This window comes from Geospiza fortis, unplaced genomic scaffold (genome assembly GCF_000277835.1).
Source record: "Geospiza fortis unplaced genomic scaffold, GeoFor_1.0 scaffold130, whole genome shotgun sequence".
Classification (NCBI taxonomy): Eukaryota; Metazoa; Chordata; class Aves; order Passeriformes; family Thraupidae; genus Geospiza; species Geospiza fortis.
Window position 1 is genome coordinate 11,967,703 of NW_005054300.1, and position 25,222 is coordinate 11,992,924.

General features: G+C 42.2%; 1 protein-coding gene across 50 annotated transcripts in view; it reads right to left on the reverse strand.

Moving 5' to 3' along the window:
• The window catches only part of SORBS1 (sorbin and SH3 domain containing 1), a 121,523-nt gene that overhangs the window by 49,242 nt on the left and 47,059 nt on the right, over positions 1 to 25,222 (reverse strand). For 8 of the 50 annotated variants that reach the window (XM_031063160.1, XM_031063093.1, XM_031063116.1 and 5 more), the window contains exons 1-7: positions 22,454 to 22,591; positions 13,714 to 13,769; positions 12,811 to 12,876; positions 7,651 to 7,770; positions 6,131 to 6,157; positions 5,843 to 5,958; positions 1,905 to 2,276 (exon numbers count right to left, since the gene is read on the reverse strand). In XM_031063160.1, coding sequence (XP_030919020.1) covers positions 1,905 to 2,276; positions 5,843 to 5,958; positions 6,131 to 6,157; positions 7,651 to 7,770; positions 12,811 to 12,876; positions 13,714 to 13,769; positions 22,454 to 22,485 — 789 coding nt within the window. In that variant the 5' untranslated portion in view covers positions 22,486 to 22,591. Of the gene's footprint in view, positions 1 to 1,904; positions 2,277 to 5,842; positions 5,959 to 6,130; positions 6,158 to 7,650; positions 7,771 to 10,732; positions 10,829 to 12,810; positions 12,877 to 13,713; positions 13,770 to 22,453; positions 22,592 to 25,222 lie in introns of those variants that run through there. The other 42 variants (XM_031063162.1, XM_031063106.1, XM_031063132.1 and 39 more) reach the window with 8 other exon arrangements.

Consider the following 25,222-nt stretch of genomic DNA (forward strand, 5'->3'; position numbering starts at 1 on the left):
GAGCATTCAAGGGTATTTTCATCATTATTAAAAAAACCTCTGAATATGCCCAGAATATTGCTCCAGAAAAATCCCTACTTCCAGCTTTTCTGGCTAAGTGCAACTGCGAGTCAGTGCCCTTCATTCACACCAGCATCAGACGAAAGGACTTACAGCACCAGGCAGGGACTGAACAGGGGCCAAAGTGAGGCCTGGCACCAGAGCTCAAAGATAAATCATAGTGACAACTGCAAGCACCTACAGCCTCTCCAGCCTGGAGGGGAAATGAGGAAGAACAATCTTATTCTGTTGGATAAAGGTGATCTTGCTTCGAGCAGCAGCTGGTCAGGCCATAGACACTTAATGGGAACAGAAAATAACCAATGGTCTTCAGGAACAGATGTCCCCTAGAGAGAGACCAGCCTCACTTTGCTGACTGCAATAATATTCCAAACAATGCAATTAGCAAAAAGGAGGAAGAGTCAGGGAAAAGTGTGGGAATTGGCTTTGAGCTTCACTTTGATAACTGAAATACAAATAAGAATCCCTCAAAGAAGAGGGATGCTGGATCAGGATAGGCTTAGCAGCCCCAGTGAAGTCACCAAAGAGGGTGAACAAAGACCAAAGACCATTTAAATCATTGTGGAAAACAGCTCAGTGACTACATGCCTGAAGTAAGCATGTCCAAAAATGTTTCAACTCTCATCTTGAGAAAATCAGGTACAGCAAAATTTCAACTGCTCCTCTATGATTTGGATGCCTCCTGATTTTTTTTTTTTCTGGAATCTGCAGATAGACTCCATTAAAAAAAAACAAACCACAAAACATTCAAAAAACCCCTACAAAACACAAACGAACAAAGAACACCAAAAAAACAAAAACCAAAACACCAGATCCAAACTTGCATTCATTGCTCTCTGCAATAAAAACCCTACCAATTTTAATAAAAATAGAAAGGCCAATGCTGAGAACTTTTGAAAAGATCGTCCTTGGTTGTTTTTTACTTTCCCCCAGCCCACTTGCCTGTTTGCTAGATCCCTATAGAGTCAAAGGGCAGAGTAAGTATCATCATGAGAGAATGCATTTTCTGCTGAACTTCTACCTTGTCGCCATAAGCAAGCATAAAAAAAGTTGGCCATAAGCACAAGGAGGTACTTTTTGCCTCTTCTGCAATTTTAACTGAGAGCCACTTTTCCTCCTTGTCCTTGAGGACTTTTTAAAAAGGTGATGAGCTTAAAGAGAAACAAAATCTAACTCAAGAAGAACACAGTAAATTCCAAGTTGCAGCTCTTGTGGACTGAATTATTAAAATTTTTCAAAGACAAGCAATTGCAAAATGAAGAAACACTCTCTGCCTAATCTATTGCATAGCACCTCCATGCCTGGAGGACTCAGTACAGTAACTGATCTTATAACTTGTAGGTCATTGGATACTGGCAGCAATCTTACACTGATTTTATCAGGGATTTGTGTGGAGACCATATGGTCTTGTGGCTCCAACTGGAACAGAAAGCCAGCCCTAACCTTTAACTGGCGTGCTGTTGCTGCTTTAAATGTTATTCAAACACAATTAAGGATGCTATAAAAAGAGCCTGAAAAGATCAGTTAGTTGCAGCTATTCAGTTTATGCAGAATTCATTATTCTGAGCAAATCCTGTGAAGACTCAAGGTGTACATCACCCAGCAGAATGGGCGTAAAGGGAGACAGCCAAACGTTGCAAGAAGTCAAAAGAAAGTTCAAAGCTGCACAAGGCAGGCAAACTGCATGCACTAGTACAGGATGCAAACATGGTTTCAGTTGTCATGCTGCTGGCAGGGAGTGAGTCATCACTCCTCCCTCAAGTTTAGTATTGCAAGGAGAAAGTAATTTTAATCCAGGGATACAAATTTAGGAAAAGGGCGAGGAGGGTACTTGGCAAGCTTACTGTATGTGAGATGACTCCAGTGATTTCAGGCTTCAAGCCCCTGTGCAAAGCCCCCGTGACTGGAGGGACAAGTGAAGGTGGTGATGAGAAGAATGGCAGTTTCGGGTAAACAGAGGGTAATGTGCCAGATGTGGAGGGTGCTTGGTTATGGTGGGAGCCCCTCTGGAGATGTGGGGGAATGAAATCGTCTAGAGTTGGAAAAGTCAAGGGTGAGCCAGGAGGAACAATCTCAGGGAGTATGGAGCCTTGCCCGAAAGGAACCAGAGGCGGTGGTGGAGTGCTGGAACTGCCTTCTTGTTGTCTGTCTGGATTAACCTGAAGGAGGGGGACTACTATAACTCCAGGCTGAGCTGAGGTGGTGGCAGTGGCATCCTGTTGGAAACAAGGTGTTGTTATGCACTGGGGGAGATTGTTACTTTAGTCTAATGCAGCCATATCATGTCATGCAAGGAATGTACCCAAAATGATACAAAGATCATCTTTCCTTAAGGAGACATACTTCTTCAGGCTTGCAGCCCTGGCCTCTATGAACACAATGTTTTTTCACAAAAATATTTATTTCCCCTCACTACCCCTCTTCTCCAGTTCTTTGTAGTAAGGCTAATTCAAACAAAGAACAGTGCAGCATTCACCATCACTTGAGAAGCTCTAACCATTATACATTACAGAGCTTGTTTCTTTTACATGTCCCTAAAATAGAAAGATCCTCACCAGTCCAACCCAACTCCCTACAAACACCACACACACATACACAGACACACAGATCAACACTGAGGGGGACACATATGGGGTGTTAAATATTATCAAGTAAAAGACCACAAGACTCAGGGCAGCACAACAAGTGCTGAGAAATTAAGGTAGGAGGGGAATAAAGCATTAAGGGAACATTGTAGCGAATTAAAGAACTGTTCGCTCAGCTGAAAGAAAACAAGGTTATGGAGAAAACATGTACCATGCTGCGTCCCATTGCCTTGTATGGTGGCTGTCGCTGCTGAGTAAGGTAAGGCTCTTTTCTCATCCTGTCCTCTGTGGCAGCTGTGCTCTGGGGCTCTAGCACTCTGTCCCTCACAGCTTGCGGAGGTGATGGCTGAGTCCGGGAGGGCTGGCCTGCACCATAACTAACTGCGTCTTTGCTGAGGACAATGTAAAAGTACGGCCTGGGAGGAATAGGAGGAGGAGGAGCAGCAGGAAGAGACTTTTCAGTGTCTGTTACAGAGGGAACAATGTTGGTGGCTGGTGCCTGAGTGAGCTCAGCGCCCAAACTGGTGCTGGCTGCTGGGTCATGTGTGGTGCCAGTGGAATTTTGAGCTGTGCCTGAGCAAGTGCTGTTAGATAAACAAGCTACATATAGTTTGCTGACCTTTTTATCCGCCTTCGTCTCATGACTGGAATTCATTCCAGCCTTACTACTGGGATCTGCCCTGACAGGGTTGAGTTGTATGGATGATGCACCTGATGAGGAGTGACTTTCCAAGAGTGGCTGCCCAGCATGCACCTCATCTTTGGGGCCTGAAGAGGGAGAATGCCCTGCTGGCAAGCCTTGCTTCCCACTGGGGACAGCCCCGTAGGGGGTGGGTGATGACAAATAACAGCGTGCACTGGTGTTTGGTGATGCACGCTGTGAGTAAGGCTTGGGTGCATTCAGGTACACACAATCCATGATGGGCACTGGCAACAGGTTGGTCACTTTAGTGTCAGTGCGAGGACGCCATGCAAAGCTTTCCTCTTTGGGAAGAGGAGGACGGGGAGGAGCCTGATCAGGCAGAGTCAAGAAGGTAGGAAAGAGAGAGGAAGCAGCATCAAATGAAAGGAAAAAGGAAGGAAAAAAATTAAATTCTCAGAACGAATTTGATCATTAGACTTGGGTTAAGCAGGTTTTAATACAGCAAGAATAAAAAGCAAATACAGTATCTGGAAGGCCAGTGCAGAACTCACTCACATCTATCATCCCACACATTCTTTCTCAGCACAGGTCACTGCAGCACACAAACTTAACCCAGCCCTCAAGTCCCTGCCTATGTGTTTCTCTCTTTGCTCTCAATAATTCTCACTACTGTGTTGTTTCAAGAGCCCCGCACAGCTACACTCACCATGCCCTGGGAAAGCCTCAGTCAAGATTTGACATCATGGCTAACTAAATTCAGTCTCATGCTTGCATAACTAAACACTTCCCAGCACTGGGGACATTTGAAGCCAAATTCAGAGTTCTAGGCCATCTTTGCATGTTAAGTGCACTGCTGAAAAATGAATATTGCCCAGTTTCACCAATGCTAATGGAAGCAGACATCAAGCGAGTGCTGTAGCCTACTACAGCTGGCTAAGTAAAAAGTGAGTATTTCTCCATTCTAAAGGCCAGCTCTTCAATTCTCTTTAGGATTTTTCCATCCTGAAAATGCCTTCAGGAAGACCAGAAAAATTACAGTTTTTTTAGGAACTGAAATCATCAGAATTTGCCTCCAGAATCAAGATCACCAAGAGAGAAATCCTGCTTCTAGTAAACAATAAGAAAAGCTTTACTGGTTCTGGTACTTGGCAACATATAGCTTGCTAAGTCCAATTCATCTGCCTACTGCATTTGCAATTACAGTGAATTTTTTCTGAAAACCAAACTGTTTTGAGATAAAATTAAAACACAGAGGTTTCATTTTATTTATTGCTTTTTTTGCCAGTAGCTGAAAACAATGATCTACTGGAAAGAAGGGAATACCCACCTGGTGAACAACAGCTCCCTGGATTTTTGCAAATTAACCCTTTGGAGACTGTGAAAGTAGGTTTTACAAACACCCCCATTGTCATATCTTTATGGGCAAAGGCTGCCTAAACCACTGCTAAAAATATCAAAACCAGATAATGAAGATGCCTTAACAGCTTGCAACATTCAAATCTGGAAAGAGACATCTTTTAAAAGTCATCCATATAGGACAAGTTGAGGCAAGTACCTATTCTTGTTATACGGATAGAGCTGTAGAAAAGTTTCATAAAATTACAGGTGCTGTTCCAAAATCTGCTGTCCTCATGTTGCCCCTCTGCCCCTCCCACCCTTTCCCTGAAGCATAAGGGAGTGAAGAAGTGGATTGGTTAGTGCTGTTCTAAAGGGCTTCTGCCTCTGAATAGGTTCATTCCTTTTGGAACTTCTTCTATTTCAGCTCAGTTTGAACAGTAGTTCTCTAGACTTCTGTAAGAAGTATTATGTACGTCAGTGCTCATTCTGTTCATCAACAAGACCAGGAAAGGGCAACAGGACAGCTCTAAGCATTGAGCAGAAATGGGTCTCTCTTTAGGGCACTGCTCCTTTCCACACCTTCATTGGAGCTGTTCCTTCTCCCACTTTCACTTACAGTACCTGGTCTGTAGCATTGCTAAAGGGACCCTGATGATGGGAGCAGTCACACTGATAGGGGACTGGGATTTAAAGGGACTCTGTTTCACACAAGAATCCAGTTTCTAATGAAGGGTTTTCTTTCCTAAAGATGACATTGCACTCCTCTTAGCAGACTGATTTCAACCATTTACCTTCAGATACAAATAACCTTTCCCTTGCTGGCTTCTGTCAGTTACAGTGTAAAAACTGAAAGGCATTTCCCCAATATTTTATTTTTAATGTAGGGTGCAATTCTGATTTCAGCCTGCAGCAATTTCTAGGAAATAAAGCAGCATAAAACACAAAATAATTACAGATGGTTACTTCACCTTTTTTCTTGCAAATAGCGTTGTCCTCCTCCTTCATCCACTGAGGAAACAGTGTGGTGTGCCTGAATACATGAGCTCCACAACACTTTGCTGACATCGGTGATGCCCCCATTTTAAAGGCAGAAAAAGCTGAGGCACAGCAACTTACCCATCTGCAGTCAAGTCTGGAGTTCAGCCCAGGACTCCTGATCATGAATTCAGTGCTTGAACCCAGATGATCACCTCAGGGTCAGAGAAGAAAGGCTTACCTGTGGCTTGCTCTCTGAAGAGAGGTTTGGACGCACACTCCTATAGCCCTTGGCAGCCAGAGAAGATGGCTGGGCATCCCCATTGGCATCAGTGTTAGACGACGACCTCCAATCATCTGTGAGGGGAAAGAAAACTCAGATCACAGATTCCCTCCAGTGGCAGGATAAGTGAAAGGAGGGGACGCTTTTCTTCCTTCCCCTCCCCCCCTTTCTTTTTTTTCCCCCAGGCAACAAGAAATAATTCCAATAAGCAACGGAAGTAACAACAGAAGCAGCCATAGTTTATACCTGTTTCTGAGTTTTCTGGCTCCAGACCTAAGTGTTTCACAGAAAGGAGGTACAGAGGAGGTGGGGGTGGAGGATAGGCATAGAGGAAAAGAAAGGGGGAAAAAATAAACCATTACATTTCCAGAAAACATGTACCAATTGAAGTCAAGAGTCAAGCTACTTCATTTCACACATAAAATGCTTTCTGACAGGGCTGTGTAATTACCATAGAGACCAGCCCTAAACATGATGTCCTCCTTGTTTCTGACCTTTGTAAACACAAGGCAATTCATTCAGAGCAATGAAGAAACAATTGTTCATTGACATTCTTACTTCAGAGGCAAAAAGGCTGCCCAGCTAGCTACTTTCTAAAGCTGCAGTTTGACATCCAGACACCATAAATTACTGGAAATGTAGGGACCCTGTATTCAGATTATGAAGACATAGCTATCCTTAACAATATCACTATATGTGATTGAGATAAAGGATTACCAACAAATAGATCAAGTTTTGCAGGCTAAGTGCATGAAGGGTGTAATAAGATACATCATCACTTTACAAGCCAGTCCCCGCAGCTACATGCAGTGGTCTTATCACATATTTACCTGCTTCTCACTGGGCTCCTCCCCACCCTGTACCCATTTTGCTGCTTAAGTTATATGCACAAAGCTCTTCCAGCTCCAAAGTACATTTCATAAAGCAACTGAGAGAGTCAGCAAAAGAAGTATTAATGAACTGATTTCCATAGTAATGGACCCATTGCCATTCAAGCTCTTGGCAATTTATGAAGCCATCAACAGAAAGGCGAGAGGCAACAGTAGGGGGTAGGAGTGAAGAAAGAGAGAAAGGCAAGCATAAAAAGAGGGTAGGTCATGGGAGGAGCAGAACAGGAGAAGACAGAGCAGAAAGTGGCACATTAGGACTGGAATTAATGGAATTGCCCTTTCTCCAGCAATACAGTCAGAAACAATGTATGCTTTGCTTTCAGGAGCACGTTTTACCCCCTCCCCTTTAACAGCATCTTGCCTTTGGGAGCTCATCCTCTTTGCCAGCCCCACAACACTGGCCAGGTTTGCTATGCTGTGCCTGTCTCCCACAATTAAGTAATTACACATCTGCTATTGAAAGGCAGCAGAGATCTGTGGCGACGCTGTCCGGCTGGGGGACGCTTTGCTCGCTTCCCTGACAACACAGCTGAATACTGCAGGGGCAGCAGCACTGCTCAGCTTCTTTCTGTTCCACCTCATGCCTGGCGTAAAAAGAGATGACACAGGCTGCCCTGGGAGCAGTGGGGGTGGGAGGGGAAAAAGAAAACTGAGAGTTTTTGGTGCTCCTGACAAATGTTAGTCAATGACTGAGCAGTCATGAAGCCGGCACTAGGAGTCAGTCTCTCTACTGGTCTGGTCCTTGCAAGAGGTTGCCAACTATGCTATGGAATTCTGGGCTTTAAAGCATAATTATAAAGTAAGCCCAAGATCCTGGACTGACCTGTCTTGAGGTTACTGTGAGTAACAGATGTCAGTTAACTTTCCACCACTTACTTTCAGGTTGCTCAGCATCCTGAGGACATGGTGAAGTGACATTCCGATTCCCTTCATAGGATGGAGTTGCCCGGAGAGTTACGGCTCCTTTTCCACTGCAGACTTTTGTGGGATCCATTTCTATAGGAAATGCACATGCACAGAAGAAACACATAGAAAGGGATGATGCAAAGCTATCAGGAGCCATCAGAGTGCTAGAGTAATTTTAGCATGGCTGCCTCCAGGTGAATCAATCTAGTAATGTTTGTGCAGATGAAGATTAGCTCTGTATTTAAAGCATTGAGAAATCAAAGCAGTTTTATATTCATGTAATCGATGAATGCAGCAGTTAATTTCTGAGTTGGTGCAACAGAGCTAAGGGGCGGTGGGGAGAAAGGAGTGTTTGAACCAAAGGTCACAGGGCCATTTGCTATATTTGTTCTACTTTGTACAGAGATACTGGACAAAGCAAGGACCGTCTTCCATTATGCCTGTAGCTCTTCTATAGGGATGTCCCAGTGACATAATGCACAGACTTTGTGTGCCAAAGCTTAAAAATGCCTTTTGTGGAGGACTGAAACAGGAAAAAAACCCCAAAGTTTTGACCACTGGAAGATAAAATCTTTTAACGATGCTGAATACGATCTAAAGGCAAGGCACTGCAAGTCACCTCCCTGCCATCTCCCCACTTCATTGCAGCGTTTCACCTTCTAACAAAGGAACCCAAATCCCAGAAAGTAGGAGATTTAACACATGCCTATTCAGAGCAACCTGTGATCATGATCAGATACCAGATCATGCCAGAATCCTTGCTGAGACACAATTCAGCACAGCTTCTGTGCAGGCTTACCTTTGTGTATTTCAGTCCATGATCTGGGTTTTCTCCTCCTGTCATCCTATTAAGTAATAACAAACCAGTACTTCAAAGCTACTTCTCTTTCTCCTCCTACTTAACATCTTTCTGGAGAGTTGCTTCCTTTAAGATACCTCTGGAAATCATAAGCCTGAAAAGCGTCTTGTTTCTCTAGGCTATTTCCATAGAAAAACACATCACCTCCTCTTCTCACGCACTATTAGTGACCCTGCAGCTGCCATCAGACTTCACTTACCTCCACAGAGGCACCAGCCCTATCATGACTGCACAGGAAGTGTGAAGAGGTACTGAGTGCATGATGCATTACACAAGTGACAACACAATAATTTCTGTTTTTATGGGTTGAGGATCCTTCTATCTCTGCATGGGGAAGGATGCAGCTCTTCTCCAGGAACTGCTATTATAACAAAAATGATGCCTTCAGACTGGAGAGAGGGGGCAAAGGCTGTTGTTTATTGTCCAGACAACAGCCCATACTTGCGCAGATCAGTATTCCCTGGCTGATATCAGCAGGGCAATGCCCCACCAAACCCACGTTAGTACAGTGCCATGAGACCGTGGTAAGACCTTGGCTAAGGTTGCAAACCATGCAAACCACAGCCAGTGAGGCCACAATATGGGGAAACATCAGTATGCCAGATGAACAATGGCAATAAGAAGAGAAACTCAATGAATGCCAGACTCCTGGCTCCCACTGAGACCCCTCTGTTCTGGAATCTCCACTGTTGAAGCCCTTACATAGGCTTCCAATGCTTTAGGGATTTCACAAAAAGCACAGTTTTAGACCCATACTTAGGACTATAAAAAGGATGGAGTAAGTAAGAAATCAGAGGATGCTTTCCTATAGTTCAGCCTTTAGCTAACTGAGGTAGCATTGAGGCAGCCTCTGTGAGGGGAAAGACTATCCACCCAGACACATCAAAAGGTGTTTCATCCTTAAATATACCACAGCTGATCACAGCTTAAGGTCACCCACATTCCTGGTGAAATAGAAGTTGACTTCTCTGATTGATTTTTGCATGATTCAGGTAGTGTCAGGATTCCTTTTGCCCAAGAGTGCAGTTCTGGCTATCACAACACAGAGCCCAAGGACTCTATGGACTCACTTTCAAACCAAGGACAAAGGTTTAAGCTCCAAGACTCCAATTTTAAGAGTGCTGTAACTGTAAAGCATGGACACAATGCTGGGAGTCACTGGGCCTGATATAAACATCCACAAAGAGTGCAGGGTCCTCCTACAAACCTATGCCTACATTTGCTTCACAGGCACTGGAGAGAAATGGAAGCAGAGCTCAACATGTATGACATGCCAAAACAATATCTTCATCACAATGGAGGAGAATCAAATTTGGGAATCAATGCTTTTTTTTTTTCCATACAACAGATTAAAGATTAAACCTGTATACTGCACCAAAAGAATAAGAGTCAGAAAAAAAATGCTGAATTAAAAAAAAAATTAAATGCTTTGAAAATATTCGAAAATAAAATCTTGCCAGACTATCTCACCTTGGGAGATGAAAACAAATGTCTGGAATGATGTATTCCCTCAAAAATGACAGAAAACAAGAATCTGAATTGCTCAGTATGGAAATCAAGCAGCTAGTAATAAACAGGACATGAACACTGTACTAGTCCAACAAAGCACATGTGTGACAGATTAGGAGAGACAAGCAGTATCAGCTACACTACTAGTCTGACTGTCCAGTAAAGTACAAGCATAATCTTGTACTTCTAGTGGGGAAGCATGCTCTTGGGGAGAGGGTGACAGCCTAACATCCTTACTCATTCACATGTGGATTAAATTCCGTGCATGTACAGGAAAACAAAACCATACCATCAATGTTGAACTATGCTTGAACCATTTGTTTTCATAAAAACCAAAGATATGCAGGAAACATTCTTTGGTTCTTCAGGAGTTTGGTTCAAAATGAGTCTATAATAATAATAACAATATTTTTCATAATCGAGCATTAGTAGAAGAGCTTACAATGATCCCAGATTCAAGCAGACACAACTAGGTCTGCAGAAGAGCAGCATAATTGAGAACAGTGTATTGTGCCATAAGAGCTAACTGGATTACCTACCAATGAAATCTGCAGCTCTGGGAGCAGTGAGAGGAGCATGAAGCTGAGAATAAGCCAAAGCATGTGGGTGAAGCAGAGAGACAATGATAAAGGGAGAGAGACAATGATGGCTAACTAAGGCATGGCAGGGGAGGAAAGAAGATACCTGTAGGCAGCACTAGGTGAGGAGAACTTTTCACTTTCTTCACAGGGATTATTTTAACGGCAGAAATAGAACGTGTACATAAAGGGACGTCAACAGCTGCAAACACAAAAGTGTAAATGGCACATCCAAAAAGGAAAGAACAGAGCTTGGGAAGCATGCCACAAAATTTTCTAACGTACTTGGAGACACAATAGCAGGAAATTTCAAATACAAAAGCAGTCTAGAGAGCAATGATGCAACTGTTAAAAATATCCCTTCATTTGCCCTAATTCAGGATGTGTCTGTTTTATGCAGCATACAGAACTGCTTACTGAATGGACTAACTAACTAGTGCTGACTGCCACTATGCTGCAGGCAAAAAGAATCTGGAAGCATTAGTTTTTAGAAGCCATCAAAAAATTTTAGTGTCATCATTTAACTGAGGTACACTACATGCAAAAATAGAAATGTTAAGTCAAACATTAATATGGTTCAGCAAAAACAAAATAAAGTGAAAAAAAACCAAACCAAGTACTGAAAGGCTGAGAGAAGAACATTAAACTAGCCACATTACATTAATTATGAATTTCATGGCTCATTTTTTTACAAGTTCAACAACAGAAGGAAGTAGAATAATCTTGAAAAAGGTCCCATGCTAAAGCGTAGCATCCATATAGCTATTTCAGAAAAAAAACCCCATCCATATAAACAGTAAATTGAAGAGATTCTGCTTGACTTCATTAGCTAGCACACTAATTATACTATATGTGGTAACACTGGGGAAAACCACACATAGCACTATGCAAAATTCTAGCAATTGTTACAAAACTGTTCAAACCAATGGGTACAAAGAGGGGTCAATGCGAAAAAGGCAGGACTATTCACAGGTGAAGCTCAACAGGAGCTGCCAAGATAAACATCTTGTATATCATGACTCTACCAGCATAATTTGAGTAGTGTTCTTGATTCTGCAGAGCCAGGATTTTCTTCTATAAAACCTGTTTCCTGCATGTATTTTCTGGAAAATGATAAATGTCTTGTCATATTTCATGCCATCTCCTGCCTGTAAAATCAGGAGTAAGAGGAACCACATTTCTAATACTTTACAGACTAACACTGAGCACTGGGCCAGCTTTGAGGCAGGCATTGACATCAGGGTGGTGTGTACGCCCCCTCTTGTGGCAGATCTTTTTGATACCCAGCAAAACTGGAGAGCACAGATTTCACAACCTAGAAAAGGGTCTCAAACATCAAAAGCCTGGGCAAAGAGCCTAACAGAAATTTTTCAAAACTCGTAAAATCATTAGTATTTAATTTTATATGTTTGCTTATTTTAATTTTTTTTAATAAAAGAGGAAATCAAATCAATCCCTGTTTTCCATACGTCCTGAGCAGAGACCTTGTGAATACAACAGGACCCAAATCAAACAGCCTGTGGCTTAGGAAACAATCTTGATTCTGTTCTGCTTTGAAACTGACTCAATTCATCCATCCACAATGCAGTCAAAATACTAACCACTATAAAAAGGCATCAAAGGAAAAGAAAGGAAATTAAACCAACAGAAAACCAGTCCATACCCACATACTTTCACTCTGCCAAAACAGACACAGTCACTCCACAAAACTGAATGCTATAAAGCACACTGCAAACTCACTGATGTTAACATGAAGACTGGTTTGTTTAGATTTTTTTCATCAATTAAATGGTTAGTTCCTGCTGTTTAATCCCAGACTCAAACCTTCACCTCCCCTGAAGTTAACACAGTTCACACACAGGCACCACACACCCATGCTGTCTCAACTCACTAAGAAACTGATTCGCAGGCGCTCACAAGTAGTGTACAGCTTTCCTCAACACAGCACTAAAAATATACAAAGAGGCAAGTCCAGCCTGCCACTTTAAAGAGACAAAGAACACTTGTTGAGCTAAGAAATGCTGCTGTTACTAGCATGGTGCCATACAAGACTTTTCTTGTGTCAGTCGCCAAGTGAACTGCATTTGGAAGCCCCCGCTGCAGTGAATTTCTGGGAAAATCAAGCACATCAGCAGCTGACATGCGGGAGGAGCTCGGGAGGTGTCTCTGGAGATCTTAACCCACCTTTTTCTTGTCCATTGCTGGTCAGCCCATTGACAACAGTTTTTGCAACATCAATTTCTTCATGTTCTATAAGAAAAATGGAGTTGTTTTCAGTAAAGATTTTTGCAAGTCTACAAGGTCTTCAGCTGACACGAATAAAACTGGCTCATATAAATTCAGGGAAGCACAGGAGACAGTGCTAGAAAGAGGCTCCAAAGCTCCTCTAAAGCCCTATTTCTGAACATGAATGAAACAAATCTACCTCTGTCACTCCTGACAAATGTTTGCCTAACATGTTCTTACAAACTTCCAGCACCACCCTAATGCAACCTGTTCCAGTGCTTACCAGCCTGCAAGCTTATCAGCACTTACACTGAATTCCCAGGTCATGTTTTTCTGGACTCTTTTCAAATAGTTCACATTTCTTTCAAAATGTTGTGCCAAAACCAGGATATGATACCCCAGTTGAAACTTGCTAAGATGCTAAAATTAAGTAGGAATATTATTCTACAGATCCTACAGATCTTTCTTCAAGTCTGGCATCTGCTTTATTTTTCACCCTGTTTTAGTCTGTCACCCAGACAAGCTCAGAAGTTTTCCTCTACCCAACTAGCTCCCATTTCCCAGTCCCCTGTTTTTCTTTGAACAGCTGATTTTTTCCTATCCATATGTCAAACAATGTTTTCATCTCTACTAAAATATATCAAATTCAGATGATTTTTTCAGGTTATCAGTAATTTTTAATTCTTATATTCCACACTGAAATAAGCTACAGGACCTAATCCAGTTCAAGATGTTTCTGGCTACTTTTTGGGCCAAAATTCAAGTAACAAATGCAAATAATTGCATCAGAAACAAACAGGAATATTACTAGTAATAGAAAGGAACACCAATGAGTGCAAGTAGAAAACAACACAGACTTACCAGAGCTCATTGTGGCAGAGGGACTTGCCTTTTCCACTTCTGGATTTTGTTTATGTCTGTTTAGAGTGAAAGGCAGAAAGATTACATTATGTTCCATGTCTGTCCAGACAGCACTGGACACAATGCTGAACATTCACCACAAGAGTCAAGGTAACAGTCGTAGTTTCTTTTAAAAAATTACTTTCAAATGCCAAGTGGATTCATGTCAAGCATCATATAATTTTTTTTTGCTGATAATTATCATAAATTAAAGACGATTTCTACCCAATACAAGCACTGCTTCCAGACTTTAAGACTAATCTTCATATGAAATTGAAAGATAGTAATTTAAGTCTAAGAGTCTATAAAGGGCAAAGTGCAAGTCTGACTGGTTTCTAATATATAAACTCTGCATCACCTTTTGAGAGAATTTTACAAAATCAAAGTGACACTCAAAGCTTTAAACTAAAACCCTCAAATTAGAGCTTTTCCACATTTCAAGGCAATCTGGTGCTCATATCAAAGCTAGTCTCTCCTTTGAAAGATATAACAATACAGAAGAGATGCACTTGTTAAAATGCATATTATAACTTCTGCACCAATCATTTCCAGCTGTGGAATGCTGCTGATATTTCCAGGATCAGACTCCAGTAAGTGAAAGGTGAAAGCTGGAAGGTTTAATTCTCCTGTTACCAAAGGCAGTGAAATTGCCAACCCAAGAGAAAAAGTACCAGATGGGGATCAGAAGAAAAAGTCAATTTTCATGGTGATGCCAATCTGTGGAGGACAATTGTGAGGCCTATCTGCCCTCACTCCTCTGGGGACATGATACCTGCAGCAAACAGGTTTCAATGTCACTGATTGGTGGTTAGAATAGCCGAAGAGCATTTCTAAAAAAAAAAAAAAAAAGTGTGTTTGACAAGACTGCTCAACTCGCTAAAGGTCCTAGGTTGAATTAAAAGTCCTTTAATTTTGCGTTCCAATCTCCATCTCTCCCCCCCACCAAAAAGTTAGCCCCAAATAAAGTGAGATCAAGTGCAGCTCCAGACAATTTATGGCTTTCATGACACCAATAGAAATATGCATCTGAAATCACAAAATCATGCAAAACCAAGAAGGCCAAACTGAGGAGTAGAGGGAAAATTGCTTGGGGAAACAAGGAACTAAACAACAGAGTTGGAAATACTTTTCCTTTTTTTCCTTTTACATGAATTGGAGGCAGCAGTGGAACATTGTAAGAGGTGAAAATTCCCTTCAGGGAATTGAATTTGTTCTCCTGCCTCAAGCATCTCCTTTCCTAACCAGCATTTATTTCATGCCAGCCAGAATAAAATGAGCATGTTCAACAGACACTCAAAAGGAAAGAAAACCCAACAAGCAAGAATAGTAACAGATGAGTCTATAAAATGAGACAATATCTGGGCTCCCCAGCAAGCCACCCTAGGAATAGCTGCCAACACTTAATTGTTTAAGTATTTCCTTCACTAAAATACTCACATAAGATATACATTGTGGGTTCATGAATCCTCAGCAGGATTCAGCCTAGCTCCAAGCTGATCCCAGTAAAATACAATGTAAAGTGGGGGGTACAGCACAAAATCAGTCAACAACAAAAACTGAGTCCAACTAGAAAGGCTGCCTGATTTTGCCTGCCCATACAGCATCTGCTTTTTATTTCTACCATTTCATATTATAAGCGAGTCCCTGAAATAGTAATGGTTGACACAGCCTGAAAATGTGGACAAACATACTTAGTAATAATGGGCCTTCTGATCTCTGTATGTTTGCATTCCAGAAAGATGCCTTAGTTCAAGTAAATCAAAAAGAAGCAGTCTAAAATAATGTTATCCAGCTTAAGGAGATTTGTAGCAACACTGTGCTTTTCTACCCATAGAAAAATGATACATATTAAACTCAGTGGGATAAAAAACAGTCCTTCCATGGGCCAGGAGAAAAGCACAATAAGGGGCAACACTGCAGTAAATCTCATCTTAGCTTTAGGAACAATCTCTCTCTGAAGCTGAGGAGGTTGCTGATACCCAGGTGTTTTAACTCAGCACTGGCCCTCCCCATGGACCTCCTGCAAGTCAATACAGAATTTCTTCCACTCCAAGCATCCCCAAGAGGTTGCAATGCTTTCTTCTGGTATGCAAGATTAAAAAGGAATGGAGAAAAATAATTCAATATATTACCTTTTCAGGGGAGGAAAGAGGATTTACTGGCTACAATGTCTGGGCAAAGGCAGGGTCCACTGCTGCTACAATGCCAGAGCAACACTTCCCCTCCCACAATAGGGAGCAATTAAACTCATGACCACATGCTTCACCCTTTTAAAAAGTCTCATTTGTTTGGAAACAGTGACATCACAACTGCCATAAAACTCTGATTTCAATCAGGCCTTTTTGATTCAAGTCTTGACATTGCTTACAGTGCAAAGCACTGACCTTCACTGCATTAAGAAAAGCATTTAGGAAAAAAATCCCACCAAAAAGAAGCATAACTTTAGCATTAATAGATTAAATTACCTTTTACAACAAGTGATTTGAGGAAAAAAACAAAGCAATAATTAAAGAAGATTGCTAATATTAAATGGAAGATGGGTACAAACCCATTAGATCTAGATTGGATCTGGAAAATTACTTTTCCACATATCCCCACACTTACTAGCAATTATAGAATTCAATTAAAATAACAAGCATCCAGTGTTCACTTACTGTGAAACTAATCAGCTTCCTTCAAGCACTCAAACACGTGCTTAGTGCAAGTTCCCACACACACAATGGATTCAGCATGCTCAGGGTGAGAGTAACCAATCCCAGGTCCCTGCACTGGTCTAATTCCAGAAACTCCATTTAAAAGCTGATTTTGATCAGCTGAGAATCTGCACACAGATCTGCTGCATACAAGTAGAAATAATCCTGTTTAGATTGACAAATTACAGTGCATGTTTGGAGTTGAGAACATGCTGTGGCACCTTATTGCATCAGGGCTAGAGAGTTATTCTACCTGTCTGCCACATACTTGATCCAAACCACAAACTGAAGTGCTATTAGGCCTATCCCAGTCCTAGGGCTGCTCTTGGGATCAGATGGACAGTCCAGCCAGGTAACACGTCTGGCTCCACGGCGCCAGTGCAGCCAAGTATTGGCCTGTACCAGCTGGAAAGGCACATGCTGTAAGCCAGGGTGCTATGGATGTTTGGATGGTACATCCTTAGGTAGACTAGTGCCTGCCAGGCTGGGCAGACAGGCTGTCCCTGGAAACAGGTGGGTCTGGAATCATTTGCTGCTCCCTTCAGGAACTTTCACGGCCCAGCTGTTCCTTCAGACACACACAGTATGCACAGCAGTACTTCACAAGGGAGCATTACAAAGGGAACCAAGAACGAGGTCCTTCATGTCAGTGTTAAAAACTGAGAACTCCCTACTGCCAGATCAGGCAAGGAAAAAAAGAAAAATACTAGAAGAAGTACTCCAAAGCAAAACCCCTACATGTCTCCTTTCAGCTCCCTGCTCCAACCAGCTAACCAGTGTATCCTTGCCAGACTGGAATTAGCACCTTTCCTGAAACAACAGACATAGCAACAAAGGCTTCAAAGCTGCACACATGCAAAACACAATGAAAGGTAATGAATTCCTCAGGGCATAAGCCAGCAGCTGTAACCCTGAACATGCCAATGTCCATACGTAACATCCACCAACTCCTTGTCAGTTCAGCCCTACCTCTAGCCGGATGTTTAACTTTTCCTTCCTCCCTTTCACCCCCAACACATTTCTCCAAGGCTGCAGTCCCTTCCCTACTTGGTGTGGAAAAGAGAGCAGCATGTTCAGAAGCCTATTTAGGAGGAATGCAGATAAGTGGCAACCACTTCTGTACAGCCTGTCTGGATTATCTCACATGCTCTAAAGGTTTGAATACTCCCCCTACAAAGGCAGGGGTAACAAACAGCTCATTAATAGTTCTGAGCAAGGACACATGCTCTTAGGTCACTGGTATCTCAGCTAAGAGCCGTGGGCAGCCGTTATTTTTGGTGGTCTAATGTGAGTGTGGGGAAAAGTAACTTCCTTTCTTCCCTTGTTATTACTGACAGCTCTGGTGACTCACATAGCATTTTAAACCAATTGCTATGCATGAGATGAACATTCAAAACTTATTGTGCTTGTCCCTTATATTCCTGAGATGTAGACACCTTTATTTTTCTCAGTTTCAAGTTTTTCACATTTTCAAAGTTTTCTCTCTAAATGCAAGAAGAGCTTTAAGTGCTTTGTGGATGCATTTAAACGAAAAATCAAATTGTTATGTATATTAGTATAAAGTAGGAATTGCGGCTATCAGAAAAATTGCAAGCTTTCAGACTAAAAGGATGATTAGCAATGACAAAACTTACTTTTCACCTGGTTAAGTCTTAGACATCACTGGCAGCACTCACTTGTTTCACCCTGGCTCAGACCCTTTCTCACAATGCCATCAGTGTCCCTGACCCAAATGCTCCTCTTCAATGAGCCATGTCAGCAATATGGAGTCCCAAATCTGGAAAGTGGGCAAAGAGCTCCACTGCAGTCAGTGTCTCCCACCAGCATGCTTCTCTGCTTAAAGGAACTTTCTGGAAAAACACATCTCCTGTGCACTTCTCATCTCACATCATATAAAACGTGAAAAGAAAAAAATAACTTAGAATAGAGCAGGTAGCTCAGGTTAACCCAGGCAATCCGCTCTCTCTTCAACTATCATTATTCTCTTATTCTGGAATACTGAAATATGTTGTCTGTCATTTTTATTTTAAGGGTCAAAGAACATCCTGTCATTCCTTCAGAAGACATTGTGTTCCTAAGAATAAAAGTCATGAAAAGCCTGTGAGTAAGCAAGCAGTGCACATAGAATAATCACACTATTCTATACAAGACAACAGCTTCCACACACTCTTCAGCAAGTGTTAAAACAGCAGAGAGAGAGCACTGAAAGCTTACTAAATGAAACAAATGGCATCATTACGCACCAGCTTGGATAAGGTGTTCTTATAAATAATTGAACTTACAGCTGTTACAATAAACAAACACAGCACATTTCAAATGCAGTACTGCTTCCTTTTTTTCCTTTAAATATAGTGCGTGTCTGTTGCCTTCCAAACGACCAAATTAAATTATCTGGGGCATAGGTGCCAGGTTTTGTGCAATTTATAAGGAATGTGCCTCTCTAAATAACAAAAATTAAATAGGAAATGTAAACTAGGAGCTACAGCTTTAAGAATTCCGAGATGCTTTTGAACTAAGCCATCTTACAGTCGTCAGCTTCAGAGTAAACAAAGTCTACTGCAACCTGAGTTGACTCAGCTCAAGGTCACCACTTGTGGAGCAGGGAGCAGAAAAGAATCTCCTGGGTCATCCAGCCTACTCCCATGCTATTGCAGGCAACTGTGTCATACAACCCTGTGCAAGAACTCTTCACATTCCAGCTTAAAACTGCTAAAATTTCCCGCCTCCACTGCTCTTCCTGGAAGCTTGCTCTAGAACTCATTCCACTTACGGCATGAATGCTGTTTCTCATCTGCAACCTAAATCATATTCATGAGCAGCTGCAGATAAATTGTTTTGCACCAGCACAATTTTTCTGTTTAAGCAGGTCTTCCTCCTTAAGAAGGAGGACTCACCCCTATCCACACATTTTTAGAAAGCAATTGCACCTCTGAGTCTTCCTCAGAAGTGCAATTGTATTCCCAAAGAAATTGGCCAGCATGCTGCTACCCATCTCATTAAAAATCTGGCAAATAGCGAAAGACTTTAAAAGGTCAGCAGGCCAAAGTCTAAACTCCACTGAACGTCACACAGGCAGTGAGCAAAGCTTACAGCTGACATGCCCAACAGCTGAACAGCAAGGCTGAAAAGGTAAATCATCTCTTTTTGTCCATTCTACCTCTAACCTCTATACTAAAATGAATTCCATTATCAGTGCTAGTTCAGATAGCGACTTGATGTCTATAGGAACTTCCCTGCAAAGAAACAGACTGGAATAATCTCATACTAGCCACTAAACCTTCATTAAAAAACACTGACTTATACCTGGAAGATTGTGTGGATGAATGGTGGCTCTTGCTTGAGCCACCAACCTCCTGCTCTGCTGCAGACTCAGGGTTGAAAAAACAGCCATCCAGAAGGTTGTTTGGATCACAGCAGACTTGACATGCACTTTACCACCATTCCTCTGGATAAGAAATTGCTTACATTCCTGCCTTAAAGTCAAAAACATTTCTTCTCCTGACAAAAGACTCTCCTGACAATAGACTCCAAATATACTGTAACTGGGCTTTGACTTCCTCCTGAGTCTGTCATGACTGCCCTCTGTCTTTAGTATTTGGTGGCTGAGACATGGTGACAGTAGCCCTGGCCCATGTATCGTGGGTGTCAGCTGAAGAAACAAATGCCTTTCTGCCACACCCATATGCCCAAGCAACTCACATGAACATTTTGAAACTTCAGAAGGAAAACCAACATTTTCCAGGATATATTAAATAAAGTGTCATCTCCATCTTAGCAAAAGACACAAAGCACAGCCTTTGACAGCAGCAGCAGTTGAGATTTCTGTTCAGATTTATCTGCAACATGTATGATCACATCTCATAGAAGGAAACACTTTACAAACAAGCCAATGTATGTCCTATAAAAGGGAGCTCACTGGGCACAGATCTCAGGCTGCCAGCTCCAGGGAAAGCTGTAAACATTCAACAGCATACCACAACCTGGGACTGTTCAGGACACTTAACTGAGATTCACACAGGAACTGGGGCAAGGAACACCCAACTACTGAAATTGGATTTTATTTACAGGTAGGGGGTAATTAATTCCATGACACCCAATTTACCTTTGTTGCAAAAGGAAAATCTTTCAATCTGCAATGACCGCACCTAGCCAAGATGATGCTGCCTTTGTACTTCAGCTGGAAGAAATGGAGGATTCATTGAGTTCAAGCTGTTGTGAGACTACTTGTAAGAGCTGTGCAGCTGGGGTGCTCTGGGTACTGCACCTAACTCTCTGCAGACCTCTGATATGGGGCCACTTGTGCTTCAGCAGAACAATTGCTGTAAATAAACAGACCCAAATTCCAGAAGCCCTAATTATGTATAACAATGAACTCATTCAGCTGACTGCAGGATTGAGGGACACAAACAGTGCACTGCATTTACTACAGTGAATGGCTTTCTATAAATACAAATCAATTAGATCATCTAAACAACATCCAGCAGCTTCTCTTGCATGACTATGTATAACAAAGACTACAAAGGCTGTCTTCACCTTTATCACACACTCTCAAACAGTAAAGTAGTAAATAAGAGGAAGTTGCATTAAGTAGAAATACTAATTAAAGAATGACTAGTGTCAAAGTTCAAATCCAGTTTACAAACATTTCATAAAAATTAGAGTAAAGAGAAGACTCTGATGCACCTTTGAGATATAAAACAGATACTCTAGATACTTTAATGCTACAGACCACCTTACACCATTCCAGACACATCCTGAGATTTCCAGTTGTGTAAGGCAGAGGAATTGTGCAGGCCTGAATGAGTGCTCACTGTGGCAGCCACACCAAATGTTAATTACAACCTCTTCTAGCATTAGCTGTTCTAAAGCTCTGTACAAACACTCACTAAGCTAAAGCTAATATTTTTCAAGACATATAGGTGATAGTTTTATTTTATACCAAGATGGAAGATTTGGGCCTCTATCCTATGCAACATCCAAAACTAGCTGATGTGGCGTAGTGTAGCAGGGCCTTATAAGTATCAGTCTTACAGGTTGCTTTTTACAGTTTCAAAATAAGAAAAATCCATTTGAGAGTTGGTCTCTTTTACAAACAACTGCAACAACCTCCAGAGAACCACAGAGAGCTAAGTCTAACCAAACCACACAGGGAGCCAGGCATACAATACTGCCAACATATCTCTGACAAGCCTAGTTGGAAGCAAGCTGAAATGAGACAAGGTCATTTTCTTTAGCCTCTTCCAACCTGGAAACACTGCTATGCTAGCAAAATTGCCAGGGGACTAATTCATCTTCCTGGATATCAGACACAAAATGGTCTCAGCAAAACTCAGAAGACTGGCCACTGGCTTGCTAGTCCTGATGGACTGTGCTGCCTCCAGAGTCACCTACACGCCAGAAAGAAGGACACAGTGACTGCTTCTCTACTCACTACTGAAAACACTTGCAGAAAACCAAACTGATGAGTGAAGCAACAGTCTGACATTCCAAATGCTTCCAGAAATAGCAGAAAGTTACATTCCAGAAGCCAGTCCTCGTCTTTACTTCCCTCTGACTCCTCCTGCCTCAGGTGACAAATTCATATATTGCTGAGAATTCCACATCCATTCTCTTCACTTTCCTCTTAAGTAGCTGCCTCAGAATCTGCATTCAGGAGCTCCTTTCAATTTCTCCTTCCCATTAAAATAATTAGGAGAAAGATCCAGTCACCAGGGTAAGGAGGTAAGGACATTTCCCTTAATGAGAAGTGCCCATTTCCCTTAATGAGAACACAAACCCACGTAATGACTACCTTGATTTGCCTCTTTTGCCTGAAATACCAGCCAGAAATACCTATCCAAATGAAAGCAGCATTTTGAAAATCAGCGTGCACTGCCCTCCAGACCTACCCACTCAGTGTATATTAGCACATGCCAGAGTCATATAAAGTCCTGGGAGCTCAGCTCACAGCAGGTCTAGCAGAGGTAGATGTGACAAACTGTGACTAAAAACCATACTGGTGTCCTTACCTCAATTCAGCCTTTTCAGTCAATGGAGCCATTTTCTTAGTCTCTTGATTTCACTCCATGAGAGGCACGAAAGAGTTAAGAAAACCTTTCACTGTGTTGCCCAGTCACTTGGCTGCTGAAGTGTAAGAAATTTGTGGAGACATCTCTCTTTTTCTCTGGCACCCTTAAATACTTTGCTCCTCCTACTGCTGTGCTTTAATTAGCCAGCTGGTTCTTAGTCACCCCATCCTGTCACTAGGCTTGCTCACCAACAGCCACCCCCACCCAGCCTGCCTGTCACTCCCCTGCCACTGTCATCACCAAGGACACTGTCTCTTCCTGCAGCTCTGGAGCTGGGGAAGGGAAGGAGAAAAAGGTTGGAGGTGACACTCCAGGGTAGCATTGGTATGGGATGCACTTGAGAAGAGAAGTGACAGAAAGACCTTGAAGGGATGTTAAATTACAGTGAAAGTACTTGAAAAAGCACTTTTCTGTTTTTTTAAATCAGGCAGCATCCACTTGTCTAGGAAGGAAAATTTTCATTAGCACTGGACATGGCAGATCCTATTTCAATGGCTAGGTGCTGAAGGGGCAGCTAAAGTTTCTGCTCTTGGCAGGTGAGATTTGTAGCATAAATACCTGACATGACACAAGGGGAAACCAACTGCTTGTATAGCTATTACGTATTATATGCCCACTCCTTGAGCATTGTAAGAGGCATCAAAGAAGTTTCTGAGCCATCAGCAGTACTAGGGTGTCCCCAGAGTGGAGTGCCCCCACCACAGTGTGGCTTGGCAACCTAAAACTTGCTGTGGAGTGGAGGTGATGGCAGCTTTTAGAAGAGTGAGAGTATCTCACATCCCCAGGCCTGGGCAGCCCATTAGTGAGAAGGTGAACTGCAGCACAGAATCACCCTTCCTTCCACAGCCAATGTCTACAACACAAACAACTGGGACAAAGACTTTCTCAACTCAGACCTTGGAGGCTGCCTCATGCAAGACCAAGTGGTAATTTAATAGTGGAAATAATTTGAAGGAGGCCCCTAAGCCTCTTGGTACTATCCTTTGTCACCAGCACTGGCTTTCATGACTGACACTCCAATGTGTCTCTATTTGCAGCCTGTCCCTGGATTTTGATTCCTCAAATACACATTGATCTGCTGCCAAACGTACAGACTGATAAAATGTACTGAAAATGATTGCAAGACGAGCATCTCAGCATTCAAATGAGACCTAGAAAGCAACACAGATGGCAAGAGTTGCTGATTGCAGAAGGGCATAGAGCAAAACTGATTCTGTAGGTCAAAGCTTACACTACTGATTCTTTCAGTAAAATGTTAGCGAAGGACACAGAACAAAGGTCTCCAAATACCTACACATATAAACCCACACTGACCCTCTGTCAAACTCTGACTCAGCAACACAAGCTCTCCTTTTTCCTCCCCAATAAATCCTTCAGCATCCCAATACTTACCTCCCACCAAATGAAGCATTTCATTGTAAACCAAAATAGGCATAACTCCAACTTGGTATATTGGCTAAGGGGCCAGAAAAGGCTGCTCTATTCCATTTCATTGAAGACCAATCCCAAACCTCAGTGTGAACATGGCAGTGGTAGTAGTTCTAATCAGAGTAAACAAAGGGCTCTGGAGCCCACATTTACTGCCACATCCCAAAGACTAACGTTGGGGAGCTTGTACGTGGGCTTTTGATTTCATCTACCACAGCAGATACCAGACACTATTAGCAAAACTCAGGCCTGCATCTAGGTTTAGGTTCTGGTCCTTTTATATTGAGGTGTGTTTGACTTAGGTGGAGGAAGAGGGTCATTTCAGACATATCAACAGTCAGAATAAAGGGTGATGGAAAACAATATGTATGTTTGAGTGGTCAGACTCTACCCTACTATTTACAAAAAAAAAACGCAAACCAATCAACCAAACAAAAAACCCTAGCCCCACGTGGCTCTCAAAAACAAACCAGAAAAGCCAACAAAAACCCCCACATTCTCCAAAGTAAGCTGTGCAGTCATCACCCACTCCAATTATTTGAAACATACTTATTTACACAACATGAAACACAGTTTACACAGTATGCAACAGGAGAGAACAGTTTACACAGTATGCAACCCAAAGAGAACTCCCTTGATCTCCATCATGTCTGTTGAGAAGCCTGGATCACATGAGAGCAGGTCAGTTGGAAGCTGTATTTGCTGTGTAACAGGGGATTATAAACAAGCCCTTGATAGTTTGTCTTCAGGTAACAAAAATGACAGAGATTAAAAAAAACCATACTGTAAAAATAACAGCTAGTGAATGAAAGCATGCCACCTAGGGAGAGGCAAAGTAAGGAAAGATCCAGAAGTTGGCTCAGGTCCAAAGTTAGGATGGTCAAATGAAGATGGGGTTTGAAACATTCCTGGTCTTTGCAGAAACCAGTTTAGATGACCTTCAAACAGCTTGGCAAGGAGGGAGGAGTTTCTGTTACAGACCACCACTTGAATGGAAAAGAGAATTTTCACTGAATTCCACCAGGGTGAAGAGCACCAAGCTTTGCCTGGCTGCAGGGCCACAAAGCTTGGTTGTTTCTAAAGTCAACCTTGAGTGCAGGATAAAAAGCTTTATGAAGTGTTGATGTTTTACCATCAACCCACTGTACTAATGTAGTGTGCACTGCAATTTTCCTGGCATCTGCTGCTGCACAATCTCTGCTGTGTTCTTCCCCGTAATACCATGTCTTTGTGAAAGATAACTTGACCGTGGTGGAAGGAAATAGCAAAAAGGAACAGATT